Source organism: Carcharhinus amblyrhynchos, chromosome 20 (genome assembly GCF_965287045.1).
Source record: "Carcharhinus amblyrhynchos chromosome 20, sCarAmb.v2.hapA, whole genome shotgun sequence".
In the NCBI taxonomy this organism is placed as follows: domain Eukaryota; kingdom Metazoa; phylum Chordata; class Chondrichthyes; order Carcharhiniformes; family Carcharhinidae; genus Carcharhinus; species Carcharhinus amblyrhynchos.
This window is the reverse complement of record NC_137343.1, coordinates 46,318,533-46,344,034: the sequence shown is the minus strand read 5'-3', so window position 1 is coordinate 46,344,034 and position 25,502 is coordinate 46,318,533. Positions and strand designations below refer to the sequence as shown.

General features: G+C 42.3%; 1 protein-coding gene across 1 annotated transcript in view; it reads left to right on the top strand.

Moving 5' to 3' along the window:
• The window catches only part of ppm1f (protein phosphatase, Mg2+/Mn2+ dependent, 1F), a 70,440-nt gene extending 45,864 nt beyond the window's left edge, over nt 1-24,576 (top strand). The window contains exons 4-7 of the mRNA XM_080208518.1: nt 1,937-2,125; nt 11,389-11,532; nt 12,536-12,629; nt 18,139-24,576. Coding sequence (XP_080064644.1) covers nt 1,937-2,125; nt 11,389-11,532; nt 12,536-12,629; nt 18,139-18,560 — 849 coding nt within the window. The 3' untranslated portion in view covers nt 18,561-24,576. The remainder of the gene's footprint in view (nt 1-1,936; nt 2,126-11,388; nt 11,533-12,535; nt 12,630-18,138) is intronic.
• The last annotated feature ends 926 nt before the right edge of the window (nt 24,577-25,502 follow it).

The window sequence follows — 25,502 nt, the reverse complement described above, 5'->3', positions numbered from 1 at the left end:
TAATTTTGGGCCCTGTATCTAAGGAAGGATATGCTTGCCTTGGAGAGGGCCAGAGGAAGTTAACAGGAGTGATCCCAGGAATGAAAAGCTTGACATATGAGAAGTGTTTGAGGACTCTGGGTCTGTACTCAATAGCGTTTAGAAGGATGAGGGGGAGTGTCATTGAAATTTACAGAATGCTGAAAGGTCTGGATAAGGAGGATGTGGAGATGATGTTTCCATTAGTAGGTGAGACTAGGATCCAAGGGCGCAGCCTTAGAACCAAGATGAGGAAGAATTTCTTCAGCCAGAGCACGGTGAATCTATGGAATTTATTGCTACAGAAGACTGTGGAGGTCTAGTCATCGAGTACATTTATAATCATAACAGATTATTGATTGGTAAGGGGATCAAAGGGTGCAGGGAAAAGGCAGGAGAATGAGGTTGAGAAACTTATCAACCATGACTGGCCCATCGAGTCTGCTCTGTCATTCAGATAGCCTAATTTTGGTCCTGTGCCTCAATCTAGCTTAATTAAAAGCTTTCTTGTTTAATATTGTGCAGTAAATAATCTAACAGATCTGATGATTTCCATTGAAGAAAAATCCCAACATGTAAACTGACAGCTGAGCCTAATTCTGCCCATACCTGATTTTCAGCAAGGTGGCTGGTTCGATGATAAAAGGAATCCATTAAATTTGTTTCTCTGTTGTGAATCTGAGGCAGAGGCCATTTACAGCACCCTTATCACAACCTCTGTTGACATCAGCTCAATAAGCATATATCAAAGATTTCTTTGTACATCTGTATGAATTACACAATCCAGCTACCTGTCATCTTTATCACTGTCCCTGAGGCAGTTTGCAGTGCTATCTGACAAGATCATTCCTGCCATGGGTATGTGAAATGTAAATACTGAATGCAAGTAAGTCATTTGCTAGAGTAAAACAACTGGCTTTAAACAATGATGAGTCCAGCCTTGGGCATTCATGGGAAAGGGATTTGAGAAGACAGTGAGGAGTGGTAGAATGGGATTAGGTTTGTCTGAGGTATAAATACTAACAGACTAGTATGGATGGTTGGCCTATTTCTGTACCATAGCTTTTACGCAATTTGCTTACTGTTGGTTTACCAAAACTCCCCTTCCCTTTTATTTTTCCATTAGTCTTGTTCAGGTCATGTCAGAGCCTGGAGCAACCAAATATTCTTCTACACAAAAATCATAGAATCTCTACAGTGCAAAAGGAGGCCATTTGGCCTATCGAGATTGCACCGCCAACAATCCCGCAGACACAGGGAGAATGTGCAAACTCCACACTGACATCATCCAAGGCTGGAATTTGACCTGGGTCCCTAGTGCTGTGAGGCAGCAGTGCTAACCACTGTGCCACCATGTTGCCCATACTTGAGTTTCCATATCAACTGAGCCAAAATTGAACCACTGTAAATAAAAGGCTTCAAGTCAGGCATTTGACTTGTTTGTAGTGAAGAGTTGTAGTTCTCTCTGTCTTGTTTTCAAGTTCCCCATTTTATCTTGTGAAGATCATTTGGCTAGAAGTAAAGCAAGATCATGAGTAATCTGTAGTAAGTTGTGCTCTATTTAATTTCTAAAGCTAGTGGTCAGTGCAATATATGCCTAATGTGTAGCTGTAGGTTTGAAAATTACTGTTTGAGGAGTGCAGCATTTAGCAGAGTTGCAGACTGTGGTTTAGCTTTTACTTCCTTTCTAACTTGCAACTTTGATCTGTCTGTCTGCCAACTATTTTTGTACATGTAAGTTGGTTGCATTATCTTTCTAAGATGCAACAATTAATTATCAATCTGGGGCAAAGTAAGGAATTTATGCCGTAGGGCTTGAGGTTTGTTTTTTCCTGAGCCAAAGGTGCGGGTTGATGAGCTGTGAAACATGAATTCTCCTCTCAATCACTTTGTATTAGACGACTGTTTTCCATTCTAGGATGCGAAAGAGAGGGCATATTTTGCTGTGTTTGATGGCCATGGTGGAGTAGATGCTGCTGTCTATGCTGCAATGCACCTTCACGTCAACCTTGCACATCAAGAAGTGTTTATGACTCAGCCAGATGAGGCACTAAGGCGGGCCTTCAAACAGACGGATGAGATGTTTCTTCAGAGAGCTAAGAGAAAGGTGAGTGTAGTGAAGCTGGACAGATCTTAGAAGGATCAAGTCGCATAACATCAGCATTTATCCCATCAGAGAAAACCTTTCCGTAATATCATTTTGTGCTCATCACAACAATAGCACAAAAATGGGCAATATCAATCTCTCCATTTAGATTGAAATGTGGAGCCAACAAACTATTTGACGTAACAACCTAATTTTTTGTTTTACTGCCTTTTTTTCAATGTGAAACACTTTCGGGTTGTTCTAGAATGCTTAATTAGATAGCACCAAAATAAGTGGGCGAGGAATTAGATTGCTTAGGTTTTACATCAGCTACTCTGGTGCAAACCAATTCATTGTGATTCCAAGGAAATATTTCAACAGCATATAGGGTGGTCTTTTCTCTCTCTCATAGAAATTTGCATTTAGAATGAGCAAAGAGCTCTTATCATTTTTTATGAATGAATGTCTTCAAACTGTTAGCCCCTGAAACCAGTAAAACCCTTTTTATATATTTTGTATTCATTGCACACACAAACATGTCAAGCTGTTATAAAAAGGAGCATCATTTTCAACAACCTTGTCTTCATCTTCAAAACCCTTCATGTTGTGGGCCTTTGTAACCCTCCAGCTCAACATCCCTTTAAGAATTTTGCAACACCAAGCTACTTCTCGTTTTAACAGCTCCTTAACTTTGCTCTGGCCCTTTGGAATTCTCCTTCATACAATCTAGGCTTCAAAAACCTGACTTTTTTTAATTTTTGCTTTGCTAGCTTTTGTTTGCTGCTCTTTCCTTTTCCGTTCATCTTGTTTGCTCTTGATATGGTTACCCAAAACAGCAACACTGGGAAGACGCATCAGACAAGTTTGATCCAAAACTCAAAAGAAAACTGCGGGGGCAATTTTGAGCTTGCACTCTGTCTGCGGGAATGATGGCACGTGATCAAAATCCAGAGGGTGTGATTTACACCAGCACGTTTCCAAGTTCAAATCTCACTGGCCCCTCACTGGTGGAGTGGTCACAGGACTGCAGAACACCCAATTTAATACTTTAGCATGTCATTAGCACTCTTTCTAGATACTGAAGAGGTGGTTCACCTATTATGTCTTCCCAGGATCCACAGCACAGGTTTCAGCTGGTATCGGCAGGATGTCATGTTACAACATACGCAGAAGTCTGAACCTGGCCTTCACCTCTGTGGGGGATTTTAGAGGTGTACACTCTGGCAGCCAGTACCCTTCACAGTGTGCAGTGCTTGGGAGGTACTGGAAAGGACTGGGAGACATGGATAGGTTCAGTTGGAGGTGGGAGTCCCAGAATTGCTATTTTGGGGGAGAGGGGTTAGGAAGGGTAATTTTCAGGCCTTACTACCCTTAATGTTGGGCTGCGCCTTGCTGTAAAGGGGTTGTGACTGCTAATATGCAGGCAGCGCTTCCTGTGTCGTCCTCCCTTGGTTTCTGTCTATATCACAGCTGAGGGAGTGCCTTTCCTTAGTGGGGGCTGACGAGGGTGCCAACACTGCCATTTCCTCATTCCACAGAGTTGAGACACCATGTGGCGTGAATGGATAGTGGAGGCTAGGTGGATGCACAAACTGAACTTGATTGAAAAACATTCAGAACAAAATGGTGACCTTACTGCAAAGTGCTTATAGTCACCCATGCCCACTAAGTGCCTACAATTCCTTAATCTTCCTCATCAACGCATTACATTTAAATGCGTCCCCAGGATCCACAGCTGAGGTTGAGGTAGCTGCCTGATCTGAGATGACTTTGGCAGGCATTCCCCAGAGAGCTAGGATCTTGAGGTTCCAGGCCTGCTTTTGGGCAGCTTGGTTGGCTGGATTGCTGTCCCCTGTCAGTGTCAGGGGCTGAAGGCATGTTGCTCACAGGGAGGGTGAATGGCAGATTGGTCAGAGAGGCTTAGAGTTCTCTGGCTGGAGGACCCTGGGCTGCACTCAGAGTCAGAGGTTTACAGCATGGAAACAGGCCTTCCAGCCCAACTTGTCCATGTTGCCTTTCTTTAAACACCTAGTCCCAATTGGCCATATTTGGTCCATATCTTCTATACTCATCTTGCCCATGTAACTGTCCAAACGCTTTTTGAACGATAAAATTGTACCTGCATCTATTAGTACCTCTGGCAGCTTGTTCCAGACGCTTGCCACCCTAAACAAAAATTGCCCCTCTGGACCCTTTTGTATATCTCCCCTTTCACCTTAAACCTATGCCCTCTAGTTTTAGACTCCCCTACCTTTGGGAAAAGATATTGACTATCTAGCTGATCTATGCCTGTCATTATTTTATAGACCTGTGTAAGATCACCCTTTAGCCTTCTACACTCCAGAGGAAAAAGTCCCAGTCCATCCAGCGTCTCCTTGTAACTCAAACCATCAAGTCCTGGCTACAAACTAGTAAATTTTTCTGCACTCTTTCTAGTTTAATATCCTTTCTATAATAGGGTGACCAGAACTGTACACAGTATTCCATGTGTGGCCTTAACGATGTCTTGTACAACTTCAACAAAACTTCCTAATTCCTGTTTTTAGTGTTCCGGCCAATGAAACCAAGCATGCTGAATGCCGCCTTCACCACTCTGTCCACCTCTGTGACTCCACTTTCAAGGAGCAATTAACATGTACCCCACATATTTTTGTTCTGTAACTCTCCCCAACACCCTACCATTAACTGAGTAAGTCCTGCGCTGGTTTGAGCTACCAATATGCATCACTTCGCATTTATCTAAATTAAACTCCATATGCTATTCGTCAGCCCACTGGCCTAATTGGTCAAGATCCCGTTGCAATCTTGGTGTCATCTGCAAGCTTACAAACCGTGCCTCCTATATTCTCATCCAAACCGTTAATAATAATGACAAATAACATCTTGCTGATTCTCTTCCCCTTGGGTTCCTGGGGACCACTGTGTTCTTCCATGAGATGGAGGGGCAGCTGGAGTGACCAGCAGAAGCTCCACTTTCTCCTGGTGCTGACACTCCTGATTGCCACCAGTGCATATGAAGACCTGTGCCATGGTGAGGACACCTGGCATGGAATGCATGTCCTGCACCAAGGTCTCCAACCCAGGGCCAACCTTCATGCACAGCAGTGACAGCACCATTTCCTCAGATGGAAGGCAATGGGACTCCTCCAATCGGCCTTGCAGTCTGAGGATGGCAACTGTCATCTTTTCCTGAGTTTTGCGACTCTGCCTTTGCAGCTCCAGCAATTGTGGGAAGACCATGCCCATGGGCATATCAGCCTGGTGCTCAGCAGTGTCTGGCTCCGGCATCTCGAGTGCCGGTTCCCTGGGATGTTCCTGCTTCTGCTTGCTGTGGATTGACCACGATGGTAAGCCTATCTACTTATTAAACCTACCGAAGTGAGTATCTGCTGGTGCTGGGCATGGGTGAGTGCTGTGATGCCTCCTCCATGGTGGGGTCAGAGAAATTCCCCCCCTCAACTGGTTCCAGTGGGAGTGAGGATTGTCTGGCTTGTTCCAGCAGTCAGCCTGCAAGGGCAAGCACATGATATCAGTGCAGGGAGGGAATGTTGATTACTCACTTGATACTTGAGGAATGACAGTATTTGTGTTGAGGATTCTGAAGTTTCCTGGCTGCCCCACTTCACTAGCAGCATAGGTATGCTCTTCCTCTCCAGCCAGCTCGAGGGCCTGCACCCAAAAGCGTGTGTGGGTTTGCAACTTGGGCATGCCTGCTGACACTTGTGCTCAAGCTTGTCCTGCAATGATGTGAATAGAAAGAGGGTAGGTGGGAGTGTGGGCATTTAGATTGTGGTGGGCGTGGGGTTTGGGTGGATGCTGGAATGTGCGGAGTATAGCAGCTACTGGGGGAATATGGTGGCTCTGGGAGCGAGTGAGGGGGAACTTGGTGCCTGATGTTGGCAGAGGCTAAGGTGGCTGAGTGCAAGAATGGGTTGGCGGTGCAAGGGAGATCCAGTGGGAGACTGAACTGCTTCACTTACCCTGGCTGAGTGAAGAAGATCATTCATCTTTTTAACAGTGCTATCCCGTCTGCTGCAGTGCACTGACTAGGCTTGCCACTGCATCCCAAATGGTGGTTACCCTGCTGGATGTCTGCCACCTGGAGCATGGGTATAGTGGTTCCCTCCTCTGTGACAAATTGACAAATGTAGATTGGGGGTGCAGATTGGGAGGTAGGTCTGCTGAGGAACAGTGGAGGATCTTTAAGGAGATCTTTCTTGGTGCTCAGCAGAAATTTATTCCGATGGTAAAGAAGGATTGTAGGAGAAGAGATAATTAGCCGTGGATAATGAAGGAGATAAAGGAGAGTATTAAATTAAAAGCTGATGCATTTAGAGTGGCTAAAAGTAGTGGGCGAGAAGAGGGTTGGGAGAGGTTTAAATATCAACAAAGAATGACGAAGAAGTTGATAAAGAAAGGAAGGATTGACTATGAATCTAGGCTAGCGCTAAATATAAAAAAGGATAGTAAGAGTTTTTATAAATATATAAAAAGGAGGAGGCTGGCTAGGGTGAATGTTGGACCCTTAGAGGATGAGAAGGGGGATTTAGTGGTGGGGGATGAGGAAATGGCTAAGGCCTTGAATAACTTTTTTGCTTCGGTCTTCACAGAGGAGGATGCGAATAGTTTGCCGGGTGTTAACGATGGAAAGATGGTAGGAGTGGAGGGCCTGAATGAGATCATTGTTACTAGAGAGGCAGTGCTCGACAGACTAGAGGGACTGATGGTGGACAAGTCCCCAGGACCGGATGGAATGCATCCAAGGGTTCTGAAGGAAATGGCAGAGGTGATAGTGGACGCCTTGGTGATTATTTTCCAAACCTCGCTGGATTCCGGGGAAGTGCCGGCAGATTGGAAAACGGCTAATGTTACGCCGCTGTTTAAAAAGGGTAGCAGGCAAAAGGCAGGGAATTATAGGCCGGTTAGTTTAACATCTGTTGTAGGAAAAATGCTTGAATCTGTAATCAAAGAGAAAATAGCGAGGCATCTTGAGAAGAATTGTTTGATAGAGCAGACGCAGCACGGATTTGTTAAGGGGAAGTCATGTCTGATGAATTTATTGGAATTCTATGAGGATGTGTCTAGTGCGGTGGACAGAGGGGAACCGGTGGATGTGGTGTTTCTCGATTTTCAGAAGGTGTTTGATAAGGTGCCGCACAAAAGGTTGTTACAGAAGGTTAGGGGGCATGGAGTTGGGGGTAAGGTGTTAGCGTGGATAGGGGATTGGCTGTCAAATAGGAGGCAGAGAGTGGGTGTCAATGGGTGCTATTCGGATTGGCGGTTGGTGACTAGTGGAGTGCCCCAGGGATCGGTGCTGGGGCCTCAGCTATTTACCATTTATATAGATGATCTGGAGGAGGGAGCCGAATGTAAGGTGTCAAAATTTGCCGATGACACAAAGATAAGTGGAACAGCAAATTGTGCAGAGGGTGTGGAAAGTCTGCAGAGGGATCTAGATAGGCTGAGTGAATGGGCGAGGATCTGGCAGATGGAATACAACGTTGGCAAGTGTGAGGTTATCCACTTTGGCAGGAATAATAGGAAGGACTGCTACTTACAGGGCGAAAAGCTGCAGCATGCTACGGTGCAGAGAGACCTGGGGGTCCTTGTGCATGAGTCGCAAAAACCCAGGCTACAGGTGCAGCAGGTGGTCAGGAAGGCGAATGGGATGCTGGCCTTCATAGTGAGGGGGATTGAATATAAAAGTAGGGAGGTCTTGCTGCAACTGTACAGGGCACTGGTGAGGCTGCAGCTGGAGTACTGTGTGCAGTTTTGGTCGCCGCACTTGCGCAAGGATATTTTGGCCTTGGAGGGAGTGCAGAGGAGGTTCACTAGGCTGATACCAGAGTTGAGGGGGTTGAGCTATGAGGAGAGGCTGAATAGACTGGGCTTGTACTCGTTAGAGTTTAGAAGGATGGGGGGGGGGGGGGAGGAATCTCATTGAGACGTATAAGATGATGAAAGGGATGGATAGGGTAGAGGTGGAGAGGTTCTTCCCGCTCAGAAAGGACAGCAGGACAAGAGGGCACAGCCTCAAGATAAGGGGGGGGCAGTTTAGAACACAGTTGAGGAGGAACTTCTTCACTCAAAGGGTAGTGAATCTCTGGAATTCTTTGCCCGTTGAAGTGGTGGAGGCTACCTCGCTAAATATATTTAAGACGCGAGTAGATAGGTTTTTGGTAGGCAAAGGGGATTAAGGGTTATGGGGAGAAAGTGGGAAAGTGGAACTGAGCCACTTCAGATCAGCCATGATCTTATTGAATGGCGGGGCAGGCTCGAAGGGCTAGGTGGCCTACTCCTGCTCCTATTTCTTATGTTCTTGTGTGTCATTCCATTGAGCAGCTTGACAAGGACCTCTCCATGAAGCGTGGTGCTGACTTCTTGGTTGCCATCTGCAATTGTTTGCAACAGGTGCTGGGGAACTGTTTACACGGAGCTCCCCAGTTCTTGCAGCAGTTAAGTCCTTATGTGGCGGTGTGCAATTTGTGGGAATAAAGATTAATAGTATTGAGCTGTAAGATTCAGACCAAAAATACGTCAGCACTGTTGGTGGCCAAAACTCTTTTTCCTTACCGGAACCAACAGTCAGCAACTTATATGCTGAGATGTAGATCAACAGCTGTAGAGGTGGAAAAAGGGCTGCTGCAGTATGGCTGTCCCAGTTATTGTGCTTTGACATGTCACTGAAATCTGACCATCAACTTGTCACAATCATGTGAACAATGACAGCACCCCAAATTCTTCATGGAAACCATAGAAAACCATAAATTTACAGCTCAAACAGGCCTTTTGGTCCTTATCTGTGCCAAACCACTTTTTTTGCATGGTCCCACTGACCTGCACTTGGACCATATCCCTCCACACCCCTCTCATCCATGTACCTGTCCCAAGTTTTTCTTGAATGTTAAAAGTGACCCCACATTTACCACTTTATCCAGCAGCTCATTCCACACTCCCACCACACTCTGTGTGAGGAAGCCCCCCCCCCCGCCCCCCAATATTCCCTTTTAAACTTTTCTCCTTTCACCCTTAACCCTTTTTTCTCTCCTAGCCTGTGTGGAAAAAGCCTGCTTGCATTCACTCTATCTATACCCATCAAAATCTTATACACCTCTATCAAATCTCCCCTCATACTTCCATGTTCCAGGGAATGAAGTCCTAACCTATTCAATCTCTCTCTCTGTAACTCAGCTTCTCAAGTCCCGGCAACATCCTTGTGAACCTTCTCTGCACTCTTTCAATCTTGTTTACATCCTTCCTGTAACTAGGTGATCAAAACTGTACACAATACTCTAAATTCGGCCTCACCAATGCCTTATATAACCTTACCATAACACTCAAACTTTTACACTCGATACTCTGATTTATAAAGGCCAGTGTACCAAAAGCACTCTTTACGACCTTATCCATCTGTGATGTCACTTTTAGGGAATTCTGTACCTGTATTCCCAGATTCCTCTGTTCATCTGCACTCTTCAGAGTCCTACCTGTATGTTCTACTTTGGTTTGTCCTTCCAAAGTGCAATACCTCTCATTTGTCTGCGTTAAATTCCATTTGCCATTTTTCAGCCCATTTTTCTAGTTGGTCCAAATCCCTCTGCAAGCTCTGAAAACCTTCCTCACTGTCCACTATACCTCCAATCTTTGTATCATCAGCAAATTTGCTGACCCAATTTACCTCGTTATCATCCAGATCATTGATATAGATGACAAACACCGTCCCAACACTGATCCCTGCGGCACACCACTAGTCACAGGCCTCCACTCAGAAGCAATCCTCCACAACCACTGTCTGGCTTCTTCCATTGAGGTTTCAGTTTCATGTTAAACAAAGGGAGAGGGAGCTATGGTCTTGCTGCAGCTGTATAGGGCATTGGTGAGGCCGCAGCTGGAGTACTGTGTGCAGTTTTGGGCGCCGCACCTGCGCAAGGATATTTTGGCCCTGGAGGGAGTGCAGAGGAGGTTTACTAGGCTGATACCGGAGTTGAGGGGATTGAGCTATGAGGAGAGGCTGAATAAACTAGGCTTGTACTCGTGAGAGTTTAGAAGAATGAGGGGAGATCTCATTGAGACGTATAAGATGATGAATGGGATGGATAGGATAGAGGTGGAGAGACTCTTCCCGCTCAAAAAAGACAGTAGGACTAGGGGGCACAGCCTCAAGATAAAGGGGAGGCGGTTTAGAACGGAGTTGAGGAGGAACTTCTTCACTCAAAGGGTGGTGAATCTCTGGAATTCTCTGCCCGTTGAAGTGGTGGAGGCTGCCTCGCTAAATATTTTTAAGACACGGGTTGATGGGTTTTTGATAAGAGAGGGGATTAAGGGTTATGGGGAGAGGGCAGGAATGTGGAACTGAGCCACGACAGATCAGCCATGATCTTATTGAATGGCTGGGCAGGCTCGAAGGGCTAGATGGCCTACTCCTGCTCCTATTTCTTATGTTCTTATGTTCTTATTTGCTAAGTCCTGTGGCAATAGAAAATTGGCACAAGGACGGGCCTGTGAACCTAGGAGTCCCTAGCCCAAGAATCTGTACACGGGTGAGATGAATAAAGATTGTTGAACACCTGTGTACGGACAGGAGTGTCTTTGGGCAGCAACATCTATGACTGAGGTACTCTTCAGAGTACCTTCTGATCACCTCAAATGGGGAAGGGGCTAGAAAAAGTGCTCTAAAAATAAGGTGTCCCTTTTTCTGAGGTAGAAATAAATGAAGTAAATCCTGCACTCTAGATTCCACTACCTTGTGGGACATCCTGCCAAATGTGCTAGCCAGGAATCAGTCAGTTCAGTCTCATGACACTGGGATATGGCAGAAACACTCAACCCCAAATAGGTGCTAACCTTGAATCTAGGGACAGCTGGCAATGACTGCAGAGAAATACATAGGCATACGAGACACTTACATAAATAAAGCATAGTTTTAATGCCATACTACAGAGGGGTAAATGAAAGGCAACATTTTTTCAACTCTGTAGTATTAGTTTTGTTTTGTACTTCATGCAAGTAATATAAAAAAAACACCAGGAGCTTGTACTGTTGGCATAGAATGTAATTGTTAGATGGTAATGTGTTAAAATAGTTCATCTTTTAAGGTAGAGTTTTCATATTAAATTAACAATTTCAAGATTGCATATAAAGGGGTAAAAAGGAGAGACTGGTTTCTGCTGGGAAGAAGGCAGGTGTAGTTCAGTAAGAGCTAGGTTAAATAGAGGAGGTGACTCACTAAACCTGTAACTGTCGTGGAATGGATGCTTCTAACTGAGTTATCATCTGTGTTGCAGAAGTTACGGAGTGGTACGACTGGAGTGGCAGCCTTGATTGTTGACAGTTCGCTGCATGTGGCCTGGCTTGGGGATTCGCAGGTGATGATGGTTCGACAGGGCAGGGTTGTGACACTTATGGAGCCCCACAAACCTGAGAATGAAGTGAGTGAGCCATCAAGTGTAGATTTTTTTTAAAAGAAAGTGGAGGCAGTTCAGCTAAATCATGATTTCTGGCTTGACTGTTGCATGTAAATATTGCCCATGAATATAACTACAAATATAGGCTGTTAGCAGTGTGAAAAATTGGCAATAATGTATTCAGCCAACCCATTAATTACTGATATGTATGAGAATTACAAAAAATTAACAGCATGATGTATTTAGTATTCGTAATGTAGTTTTTAACTTGAACCCGCGAATATCTTAAGTTAGTTTGCAAACTGGTCACAGAAATGGTGCTTAAGTGCTACTGTAGTACGACCAGTCTCTGAGGCAAAAGCTTTGTGCAGCCAGCAGCAATGCCAGAGTCTCAATGAAGTCACCGATGCTAGCAGAAATTCATTCATTCAAACTGAGTCTTTCCAATAACTTTTAAAAAATTATTCATGGATATTGCTGTCACTGGCAAATTCAGCCTTTATAGCCCATCCCACAATTGTCCTTAGACCGAGAAATCTCCTTGCCTATTGTCGCTGTATGTCAGCGTCCTCTGGCATCAGTGCAATTCCAAAGCAGTTATAGTCTTGAATTAGAGGGACTTAGCTGTGCTGTTACACACAAAAGACCTGGTCTGAGGATGAAGCAGCTCCTTTTTTCTCAGTTCAGTGTGGCTTTTACAATTTCTGAAGAATGTTTGATTCTTCATAAAACAATAAGTACCAGTGTTCCCCTCCTTGCAAGGTTCAATCTGCTTCACCATTTTCAGTCTCCAAGAATCTGCTGAAACTCATGTTCAGATCACTAGTTGGTTGATTTGACAAGTTGGATCTTGACCTATTTTTCTTTTCAAGTGATTCTGAAGACGTGCATAGCCTACATATGGTGAAGTTTAATAAAAGCAGCTATATTTGAACTGGATTATTCTGCCCTGTGAATATTTCTAACCGCACTTTGATTAACTTCAGCTTTGAGTAAATGGTTATTTGTGTGAATTATTCTATTTTAGAAAGAGAAAGAGAGGATTGAAGACCTTGGTGGATGTGTGGTATTTCTGGGATGTTGGCGTGTAAATGGAACTCTTGCAGTTTCTAGGGCGATTGGTGAGTATGTGACTGACCTCTCAATAGGAGACCAGTTGAATATAACAACTGGTCATCTTAGATTATCAAACCGTGAATGGAATACTCCAACTATAGCCAATGTAATACCGATTAAACTTGAGTTCCGTGTTCCCATTTTATAATCCAACTCTTTTACAATCTGTGAAAAGAAAACAGAAATCCCAGCATCCAATAATGAAAATCATCTTTTGGATGATCTCTTTCCTCAATGAGCTTTAATTTTTGTGTTTGCACTTATGGAATGAATTCTTGGGAATATGGTAAGAGCAAACATTTATTGGTCTTAACTGCCAGAAATTTGCTAAAGTGAAGTTAGTTATTGTATCAAAATATTGCTTTTTCCTCAAATTCTTTCACTAATTTCTAAGCAGGATAGTGTTGCACACTGTCTTTTCATGTCTATATCCAGATGACAAGTGACTGACTCATTTCCAACTATGTGGGACCCAAGTTCCTGGTTTCCCAACTGTTTCATGTACAACAGGAACTTGCATTTATATAATAACCTTACATTGTTAAACATCCCAAAGTGCTTCATGAGAGCATTTAGACCATAGGAGCAGAATTAGGCCATTTGGCCCATTTGAGTCTGCTCCTCCATTCAGTCATGGCTGATATTTTTCACATCCCCATTCTCCCACCTTTTCCACATAGCCCCTGATTCCCTTAATAACCAAGAACCTAACTATCTCTGTCTTAAAGACATTCAGTGACCTGGCCTCCACAGCCTTCTGTGGCAGAGACTGTTACAGATTCACCACTTTGACTGAAAAAATTCCTCCTCATCTCTGTTTTAAAGGATCGTCCCTTTAGCCTGAGGTTCTACTTCTGGCTTCCTCTGGTTCTACTTTTCCTACTAGTGGAAACATCCTCTTCAGGTCCACTCTATTCAGACTTTGCAGTATCCTGTAAGTTTCAATAAGATCCCCCCTCATCCTTCTAAACTCCAAGTACAGACCCAGAGTACTCAACCGTTCCTCATACAACAAGCTCTTCATTCCAGGGATCATTCTTGTGAGCCTCCTCTGGACCCTTTCCAAGGCAAGCACATCCTTCCTTAGATATGGGGCCTAAAACTGCTCATAACACTGCAAATGGAGTCTGACCAGAGCCTTTACAGCCTCAGAAGTACATCCCTGCTGTTGTGTTCTAGCCCCCTCAATATGAATGCTAACAGTGCATTTGCCTTCCTAACTGCCAGCTGAACCTGCACGTTAACCTTAAGAGAATCTTGACCAATGACTCCCAAGTACCTTTGTTTCTGATTTCGTAAGCATTTTCCCATTTAGAAAATAGTCTGTGCCTCCATTCCTCCTTCCAAAATGCATAACCTCACTTTTCCACATTGTATTCCATCTGCCACTTCTTTGCCCACTCTCCTAACCTGTCCAAGTTCTTCTGCAGCCCCTCTGTTTCCTCAATACTACCTGTCCCTCTACATACCTTTGTTGCTAAGTTTTCAGATGATACAGTGCCTTCAGTTCCTCCCTCCAAAACATTAATGTATGTTATGAAAAGTTGTGGTCTTAGCACTGACCCCTGAGGCACATCAGTAGTCACTGGCTGCCATCCTAAAAAAGACCACTTTGTCCCCACTCTCTGCCTTCTGCCAGTCAGCTAATCCTCTATCCATGCCAGGATCTTACCCTTAACAACATGGGCACTTATTTGACAGTTTCGTATGCAGTACCTTGTCAAAGGCCTGCTGGAAATCTAAATGAATTACATCCACTGGTTCTCCTTTATCTAATTTCCTTGTTACCTCCTCAAAGAACTCTTAACAGATCTATCAGACATGAGCTCCCCTTGACAAAGCTGAGATGACACGATCCAACTTTATCATGCACTTCCGAGTACTGTGCAATCTCATCTTTAATAACAGACTCTAAAATCTTGCCAATGACAGAAGTCAGGCTAACTGGCCTATAATTTCCCGTCTGCTGCCTCCCTCCCTTCCTTAAACAGTTCTTTCTTTGACGGTAAGGTACCTAAGGAGTTTTTATGAACAGGTAGCAGGAGGAGACTATTCATCCCTTGAGTCTGCTATGCCATCCAACAAAATCATGGCTGTTCAGATAGCAACCTCAAATCTGCATCCCACGTACTGCTGATAACCTATCACCCCTTGCTAATCAAGAGTCTATCCACCTCTGCCTTAAAAATATTCAAAGACTCTACTTGCACCACCTTTTCAGGAAGAATCATAGAATTGTACAATGCAGAAGAGGGCCTTTGGCACATCAGGTTTGTACCAGCATGAGAAACACATGAATTCCCACCTAATTCCATTAACCACCACTTGATTCATAACCTTGAATGTTATGATGTGCCAGGTTTTCATCCTGGTACTTTTTAAAGGATATGAGACAATCAGCCTCGACCACCCTCCCAAGCAGTGCATTCCAGACCATCACCACTCTGTGGGTGGAAAAAGCTTTCCTCACATTTCCCCCTGAACCTCCTGCCCTTCCCCTTTAACCTATGTTCCCTTCTGACTGACTAATTGGGACTAATGGGAACAGCTGCTTCTTATCCTTTGTCCATATCCCTCATAATCTTTTTCGCCTTGATCAGGTCACCCCTCAGTCTTCTCTGCTCCAACGAAAACAACCCAAACCTACCCAACCTCTCTTCGTAACTTAAATGTTCCATCCCAGGCAGCATCCTAGTGAATACCCTCTGCACCCCTCCAGTGCAATCATATCTTTCGTATAATGTGGCAACTGAACTGCAAACAGTACTCCAGCTGTGACCAAAGTTCTGTACAACTCCATGACTGACTTGTTTTTGTAATCTGTGCCTTGATTGATAAAGGCAAGTGTCCTATATGCCTTTTTCACCACCCTACTAATGTGCCTTTCCATCTTCAGAGATCTATGTACAAACATGCTAAGGTCCCTTTGTCCCACAGAGCTTCCTACTGTCATGCTGTTCATTGGAAGAAGTAATTAAACAAGGAAGTATTCAATGTGTATCATCTCCCTTTTGGGGTTAAATCCATCTACTCCTTATCTGCCCATTTGACCATTTCATCTATATCTTACAGCCCAAGACACTCCACTTCACTGTTAACCACCTGGCCAATCTTTGTGTTATCTGCAAACTTGCTAATCCTACCCCCTACATAGTCACCTATGTTGTTTATATAAATTACAAGTAATAGGGGACCCAACAAAATCCCTACGGTACTCCATTGGACACTTCCAAGCACTTAAGCAGCCTTCTGTCATCATTCTGCCTCCTACAACTGAGCCAATTCTGAATCCATTTTTCAAATTACCTGGTATCCCATGTGCATTTACCTTCTTTACAAGTTTCCCATATGGGATCTTGTCAAAGGCTTCCAAAGACCTATGGCCCTCAGAGAAAAAGTGTCACCTCATCTCTGTTTTAACCTCTTATTTTGAACAGTGACCGTTAGTTTAAATCCTCCCATAAGAGGCAACATCTCCATTTCTACCCTGTCAAGACCCTTAGGATCTTCTATGTTTCAATCTAGTCACCTCTTACTCTTCTTAATTCCAGCAGATACAGCCTAGCCTTCCCCATAAGACAATCCACACATTCCAGATATTAGTCTGGTAAACCAATGTATTAATACCCTTCCTTAAATAAGGTTACCAAAATTGCATACAGTACTCCAAATGTGGTCTCACTTGTGCCCTGTGCCAATGAAGCACAACTGCCTACTTTTGTATTTAATTCCCCTCGCAATACGTGATATCATTCTATTAGCTTTCCTGATGAACTTAAGAACAAAAGTGAGATGGAGGTGTTTATTCTGGGAATTCAACAGCTTGGAGTCTAGGCAGAAGCAGGGTGGCTAATTTTGGAGCTGCAGGCAATAATGTACATGAGACCAAAACTGGAAGAGTGCACAAATCTGAGATTGGGATGAGGTGAGTCAATGGAGGAATTTGAAGATTGGTTCCCAACACCTAAATGCTTCCATTTTAAAATTCTTATCCAATGTAGCTTAGTTAGCACTGAGGTAATTGGATTTTAGAACTTGGTTCAAGTTAGGGTGTGACCTTAAATTTATGAAGGATGCAAAGTGATGGACCAGCAAGGAGAGCACTGGGATAGCTGAGTATAGCGGTAGCAAGGGCTTGGTTGAGAGTTTCATCAGTAGATGAGCTGAGACTGTGGAAAAGATGGGTGGTGTTACATAGAAGTGGAAGTGCGAAGGGGGGAGGTCGTGGTGATGGGGGGAGAAGCTCGTCTTGGAGTCAGTAAGAACACGATGCAGATAATACAGTTCAACCTGAGACAGTGATAGGAAGAATAGGGTTGGTGACCAGAGAATGAGCGGCACGGTAGCACAGTGATTAGCACTGCTACTTCACAGCTCCAGGGACCTGGATTCGATTCCTGGCTTAGGTCACTGTCTGTGTAGAGTTTACACGTTCTCCTTGTCTGCGTGAGTTTCCTCCAGGTGCTCTGGTTTCATCCCACAGTCCAAAGATGTGCGGGTTAGGTTGACCATGCTTAAATTGCCCCTTAGTGTCCTGAGATGTGTAGGTTAGAGGGATTAATGGGTAAAACATGTAGGGATATGGCTGTAGGGCCTGGGTGGGATTGTGGTCGGTGCAGACTCGATGGGCCGAATGACCCCTCTCTCTGTACTGTAGGGTTTCTATGACTTATGAATACGGTTTGTGGCACGGACCAAAGGTAATGGTTTGGGTCTTTCCGATATTTAGCTATAGCAATTTTTTACTCAGACATTGAATATCTCTTAAGCAGCAGGACAAATCCAAGGCAGTGGGGCTTTGGTATTGCACGCTCCCATACCAAAAAAAAACTTACAGGTTGAACTATCTAAGAAAAGATGCAAGAATGTCTAATATTGGAATAGAAAAACTTACATTACCACATAAGTAAGCACAGTTGAGTTTGGGGTTGCAATGCATTATTGTTGATGCCTCATTTCTCCATCTGATTATGCTGTAATTGATCTAGAATATTTGATGTTGACACGGGTGAATAGTGTTTGGATCTTCAGTATTAGCATTAATTTGAAACTATTGGAAATAATACAATAATGAATTAGATGTCCTTTTATTACCCAGTTACTAGCATTGTTTTTGTGAATGTGTATTCAATTCATACAGTACAAGCCAAATGCAGCAAGAATTCTCCTGCCCTTCCCATCACGAGCATTTGGATCACGTATAACTCACATGGGAGGGTCAAACTTCCTTGCATAAATATCATTTATAAGGCACTTACAAGTGTCTATGCATAAATGTCATTTCTTATTTCTGTTTCCTGGTTCACATGAATTCATATTTAGTTTGAGTTGGTTCTGAGTAATGTGTATATTTTTAGTGATTTCAATAACTATTTAAAAAAAATTCATCTTTGAGTTGAATGAATCCACATTGCCAAAGGTGAATTGGTATTTACTGACATTCTGCACTGTACCAAATTCTGGAATGTTAATTTTTCTTTCCTGTTATCAAGATGATTTTGTTCATTCTTTTAGGGGATATTGACCAAAAACCTTACATTTCGGGGGATGCAGATAGTGCCTCGTTCCAACTAGATGGCACGGAGGACTACATTGTTTTAGCCTGCGATGGCTTTTTTGATGGAATTGAACCTTCCAAGGTTGTGGACCTTGTGCAAGAACACTTGCAAGAAAATGCGGGTGATGGCAGTACAGTTGCAGAGACACTTGTAGCAGCTGCAAAAGAAGGTGGTTCTAGTGACAATATCACTGTGGTGCTGGTCTTCCTACGGGATCCACAGGACATTCTGAAAGTTAGCAGCTTGCAAGTGGGCATTGAGAGCACTGACCGGAACAGTGGGTCCCCTCGAGCCAGAGGTGATTCTGAAACCTCTCCACCACAGCTGGTCTTCTCAACAGTAAATAAAGACAACCAGGCAGAGGTACAGACAGGCTGACTCCTGTCTAATGGAGATCAGGTGACAGTGTTACTTTCAGGGTTAAATGCTTTAATGAGTGATGCCAAAGAACTGGGGAAGGGTGGGGTTTGATGTTGAAATGCCAACTCACAGTAAAGTGATGACACCGATTTGGGAAGTTAATGCCTGCATTTGCCAAATAGATCTGTTTAAATCCAGTCTCTTGCATAAGCTTTAATGAAAGGAATATAACGATCAGTAATCCAGTGTGCAAATAAGGGTCACTCGGGAGATATTAAGATGTGCACCTTTTCTGAAATCACAAGTTTAAAGGGCTAAATCCCAGAATTAAGTAGCATCAATGGATTTTTATCATATTGCTATAGCTTTCTAGCTTGGATTGGAAAACAAATATTCCCTAATCCTGGGGCCTGGTTCTGTAATGCGGGCAAAAGGATATTCCAATTTAGTACTTTGCCTCACATGTTCTATAACTGGAGGTTGAAAATTCACCTTGGTGTCCTCCAGATTAACAAAATTGTGTTCAAACTGTAGCTGATCCACTAGTTGTTCTGATGCAAACTTTTCTCAGGAACTAATCTGGTGAGAGTTTCAGGAGCAGGCTGTTTGATTTGCCTAAAAACTCAAATAGTGATACTCCGAACTGACATCAATAATTCTATGCCAGTCTAATTTGGTGACAATGGGCTGATGTTGCAAGATTATTTTTATAGTGAATAAAATAGTGTTAATTTTAAGTATTTTACAGCACTATTCCATTCTCTCTTATCTGGCCCAGAAGAAAAAATAATGGGACTGAATGGTCAGTGGGTTAAGCACATTGAACTGCCGCCATGTTAACTAGATTTCCTGTGGTAAAATTGCATAATACCTATTAATTTTCTCAAATTATTTTTAATGTCAAGTTTTCAAGCACCCTTGCATAATTGCCTCCAGCAGAAAAAGCAAGTTGACTATTTTAGTGCCTTAATCTGTTCCTGGTGTGCAGTGCAAACTTTTTAGTGATTTGTACTGCCCTATCAATAACTGTTTAGTGCCTTATACCTCTCTACACAGCTACAGTACTGTTACGTATACTGCACAGTGTAACATGACTTCATTCCCTTCTGTTGTCGAGAGAGTAAAAATAAGTGTCAAATAACGAGAAAACATTGATTTCTCTTTGATTTGGTGCTGAGTTTGGAGATTTCATTTTATTGCTTGTGTTGGATGGTTGAATGTATTGTTGTTTTAAGTAACTGGAATTGTTTTGATCTGTTTCAGAAATATTAGGAGTTTTTCAGTAGTTTAGTAACTGCTGAATTAAGTAATGATAAACAATGTATTTGATGTTGTATATTCCTGGACACATAGTAGATTTATAACTCCATCTGTCCTTATTTTTTGACCTAATGAGTAATTTACTTAAAACCCTCCAAAGAACCCTCAAATGTATTCATTTTTTGAAATAATGAAAGCTAATGTGCAAAGCAGCTTTCCAAGTTTTGTTTTGAAACTGAAAAATCATTATTCGAGAGACTGTTTTGAGAACCTTCATATTTTTCATGAGATGTTGCTAGCAGGAGGAGCATTTACAGACCGTTCCTAACTTCCGTTAAGAAGGGAGTGGCAAATGGGCTTCTTGAATTGCTGTGGACTGTTGGTAGCTACACTCTCTCCATTAAAAGGAGGGAGTTCCAGGATTTTGAACTAGAGCTGATGAAGGAATGATAGATTCCAAATTAGAATGGTGTGCTACTTGGAGGGTAACTTGAAGGTGGTAGTATTTCCATGTAATCACTGCCCTTATCCTTTTAGTTGCTCGGGGTTGTGTGTTTGGGAGATGCTATTGAAGGAACCTTGCTAGTTGCTGCAATATATCTTGAGGATGGTGCACACTACAGCTCATAGCTTGCCAGCAGGGGAGGAAGTGAACGTTAAACTGGTGGCATTTAGTATGTCACACCCCTTAATTTTTCTTCTAAAGAGGGTAATTTGTAGGGACATAGATTACAGGCATCCATTAAACTTCAGAAGCTCCCCCTGTTGTCATTTGCTTTATTAGCATGTTGGCAGATGACTTGAATAGCTCAGCCCAATTCTCTTTGTACATGGTGCACACTTCCATGGTAGAGATCAGGAAAAAATGAAGGATTAACTTTTTATTCCTCAAGGGCAAGCCACAAGATAAACTGACTCAGCATAGATCAAGGATGACACCTTTACTTTTTTAGCAAAACTTTATCAAGACAAGTTACCTTGAGAGGCTTTGCTGAATTTGAAATATGATATCCCAGAAAATATGGCTTCAGGTGGAGAAGGGGAATCAACCATTCCAACGACATGAGACATTTCTTGTATCACAAAACTTGACAACACAGATTTATGTTCCTATGCTCTGATATCCAATTTGAGTGACAAATGGCCATTTGGCCCACTGAAACTTGCCCTTTCTATATTCTGATTTGTTCAGCATAATACCCATCTACATTTGGAATATCCCTAATGTATTTTTATCTTTCTTGGCAGAGCATTCCAAATATTTCAGCTTTTCAATGCTGAAACCTTTTTCAAAATATCTCAGCTATATGCCAAATCTGTTTCTTGATTCTATTAACTAATCTTATCTCAAAACAGTATTGTTATTCTTACCAGTGTACTTTATATACTCCAACTTTTTCGATCACCTCCTCCTACTACAAGAATATTTTTATTCTTCTTTGCACCCAGTCAATTGCATACATCCCTTTTTTGAACAGTACAACACAGCTGGGTTTCTAAGAGCACCATTGTATGAACTTGTGCACAACTTTTACATGATGGGAGGGAGACAAAAGCAGGGAGGGGAATGTCACTCAGTATCAAAACAAAACCATATCCTTGATAATATGTTACACCTGATACCTGTCTGGTGAATTACTGACGATCTAGTCTCTGGCAGATGATAATCATAATTTCTAACCAATCTTTTACAACTTATAATGGTATTTGAGTGTCCTGATATTGAGGGTTCCTTACCCCTTAACAATGTTTTTGCACTGTTTGTTTATAGAAAGTGCAGGGCTGGTAATATAATACTGATGTCTGTGTATACTTGTATGTTTTGTTTTACTTGCCGCCTTAATTGCATTTTCATTGCATTTGATATAACCACAAGACTTTATAACCTGATTTTATTTATTCATATTGCATGATGTGAACATATATTTTTTTAAGCTGAGTTGGGAAGTTGTCTGGTGTGGTTTTGTGCATGTTGAAGTGTTGTGCAGTTACGGAGATCCTTTAATGAAATATATTCCTATGCACCACCATGACCACTGCTTATGCTTACTAGCAAAACAGTTTCTTCAAATGTTGCATTCTGATCCACTGAAGATCTGAAATATTTGAGCCAGAAGGTGACAGAAGCACTTATCATTTTTCAAATAATTGTCACACGCGTAATACTTTCAGTGGCAATATCTTGTTTCTACAGCAATTTATATATTAGGCTCTTAGTGTAAGGTACTTTTCCCCAATGTGCCTGGTTGCTATCGAATCCTATGGGATATCAATTGCAGATACTGATTTTTATAATCTCCAATTTAATATCAAGTGTCTGTATCAGAAGTGAGAAAAGGATGGATGATTGGAAGAAATAACTGCCTTGACCCTGGCATATATTGATCCTGTTCCCATGGGAATGTTATGTTTTGTTTTGGGGGCTTTTCACACACTGCACATGACTGCTTTGACGTCAAAGTTAGTACAATGATCCTTTGGCCCATATCGGGTTTGTACCCAAGGTATATGTTGGCTGATTTATTTTGTCCATCTTTTACATAAGACAATGGAATACTGCAATGCAATTGATTGACAACTTTCAATTTGTTAGTCAAAGATTAAAAAAATGCTAAATGTTTCAGCAAGAAAAGCTATTGACCTAAAACATTAGCTGTGTATCTTTCTTCACAGATGTTGCCAGACCTGCTGAGTATTGCCCCCAACATTTTCTGTTCTTTCAGATTTCCAGCGTTCTTGAGATGTGGGTGACACTGGCATAGCTGTTACATTAATCCTATCTAGACCCCTCAGGATCTAGTATATTTCAATCAAGTCGTCTTTTGCTCTTAACTCCAGCGGATACAACCCTAGCCTGTTCAGCTTTCCTGATGAGACAACCTGCTCATTCCTGATAATCTAGTGAACATCCTCTGAACTGTTTCCAACATATTTACATCCTCCCTCAAATAAGGTGACCAACAGTACTCCGCATGTGGGCTTATTAATGCCCTGTACAACTGAAGTATAAGCTCACAATAAACAGTAATGTTCTGTTAGCTTCCCTAGTTACTTGCTGTACCTGCATGCTAGCTTTTTACAGTTCATACACTAGGATACCCAGATTCTTCTCCCCCTCAGACCTCTGCAATTTCGCACTATTTGATGATTTTTTTTATTCTTCCTGCCAAAATGGACAATTTCACATTTTCCCACATTGCCAGATATTTGTCCACTCATTTGACCTATCTTACTGTTGTAGCTTGCTCATATTATCTTCACAACTTAATTTGTGTCATTAGCAAATTGGCAACCATCCCTTCAATCTCTTCATCTAAATCATTCTTATAAATTAACAGTTGGTCCCTGTGGCACACCACTCATTACATCTTGTCAACCTGAAGACCCATTTAGGCATGCTCTCTGCTTCCTGTTAGCTAGCCAATCTTCTATCCATGCTGATATGTTAACTCCCTAAAACACATTTTCTGCAATAACCTTAGCACCTTACCAAATCTATGGAAATCTAAGTACAATACATCCACCAATTTCCCTTTATCCCCAGCATGGTTACTACTTCAAAGTTCTAGTTTATAGAAGGATTTTGGTCACTTCTGATGGCAGGCTTGACTCCTGAAAACTAATTTGCTGAATAGGTCATGATAAAGTGTAAATAATTGCAATTCCAGCTTTTACATAAAATGTTTATCTTAAATGATAAAAAGCATTCAGCACTGGGCAGCCATCAACATTACTCCCGTCTGGGTTGAGTGACAGTGTACTGTGGTGTTTTACTGCTCTCTACTAAAGAATCAAACTCCCACCATGTTATGCTGGTGCCAGAGCTGACGAGATTTTCTAGGCAACCTGTATGTAAATTGGTCAGCTTTATACTTGAATTGAATTTAGTTATAGGGTTAGTTATAGATTGGAATGGACCTAAACAGTAATGTGAGTGCTCTTTGTTTTCATCCTGTTTAAATTATAACTGGACAATTATAGTTTGCAGCATATGTAAATTAGTATGAGCACAACTTGTGCTATTTCTTCATGTGGAAAGAACTGGATAGGATCAGGAAAAAAGTATCCCTGTGGCTAATTTACAGTGCCAAAGGTAGATTTACAACAGATGAGGATTTTTTCCTGCAAAATCTTCTCGTGATGAACCAACAATTTTTAAGAAAAGTACACATTTAACAAACTTGCAGTTCTCTAGTTCTTGTCTGGATGGTGCTGCCAGTGATATGCCCCATTTGGCTGAAGTCTGTCTCTCCTTTCCCTATCTCCCTTACCACCTCTCTCTGATTTGGTGCTGCTGAGTTGACTTTCACCATTTTTATTCCATTGGACAGTAATTGACTTGGGACTAACATACCCTTTTTTCTTGTGTGGCCAATTCACTGGCATGGGTGTTAACTGTTTAATTTTTTTGTGGAGTCTTACAACATGGTAACTTGCAGGCCAACTTGTGCATGGCTTGTGTGGGAAATTTTTTGGATTGCTGCACAATCACTCCTAAGAGGGAATAGTACATGGCATTATAATCAAGACTCTGTGCTGCTTACCTTCACACAACATTGCACAAAACCAACAGGAAGCAACTTGGCATCAAAGATTTAGCTCAAAAGTATTTATTTATCTGCAGAATTAATCCTTTATCACTTCTGTGCTGGAAGGATGACTTACTGAGTTTGAAACCTAGTTATTTCTATTTGCCTTATTGGGGATGGGTTATTAACTATCCTGAAATGTTTCTATAACAGTATTATCTTGTAATAAAGATATATGCAACTTGTGTTACTAGCTTTATTTAACAGTAAATAAGTGATTATACCATTAGGATATTTTCTTTCTCCTGGATAAAAGAATAAGGTATGTGAAGAGATTACACACACTAATAGATAGCCTTGTATCTATGATGCTGCATAAGGAAACCTCCCTAAGCCAATAAGTGTGTAATAGTGCCAAGCAAATCTGAAGTCCTACAAGAGGAGGCATGCACACCCAGGGGCTTTCTAGAGGTGGAACAAATACACTTCCTTTTGCAGGTCAGGTAATTTGGAGGCATTGAACCAAAGAAATAAAATGATGAAATTATCCCTTTTTATTGTTACTAACTTCATTTTTGTGCAGAGGATATCTAGACATTTGACACTGCAAAAAGCAAATGCCATTGCTCCAAAAACAGCAACTTGCACTTGTATAGCAACTTAAGTGCAGGGAAATGGCCCAAGGGGTTTCATAGGAATCTAATCAGACAAAATTTAACATAATGTCTCCCTAAGGAAATAATAGGGTAGGTGATCAAAACCTTGGTTAAAGAGGTAGACTTGAAGGATTATCTTAAAGGATAGAGCAATTTAGGAAGGGAATGATTTAGGAAGGGAAGATGATCTGGAGGAGGGAACCGAGTGTAGGGTGTCAAAATTTGCTGATGACACCAAAATTGGTGGAAAGGCAAATTGTGCGGAGGGTGGGGAGAGTCTACAGAAGGATCTAGATAGGCTGGGCGAATGGGCCAGGAAATGGCAAATGGAATTCAATGTTGGTAAGTGCGAGGTGGTCCACTTTGGTAGGAAGGATTATTACTTACGTGGAGAAAACCTGCAGCAGGCGACGGTGCAGAGGGACCTCGGGGTCCTTGTGCATGAGTCGCAAAAACCCAGCTTGCAGGTGCAGCAGGTGGTCAGAAGGCGAATAGGATGCTGGCTTTCATCGCGA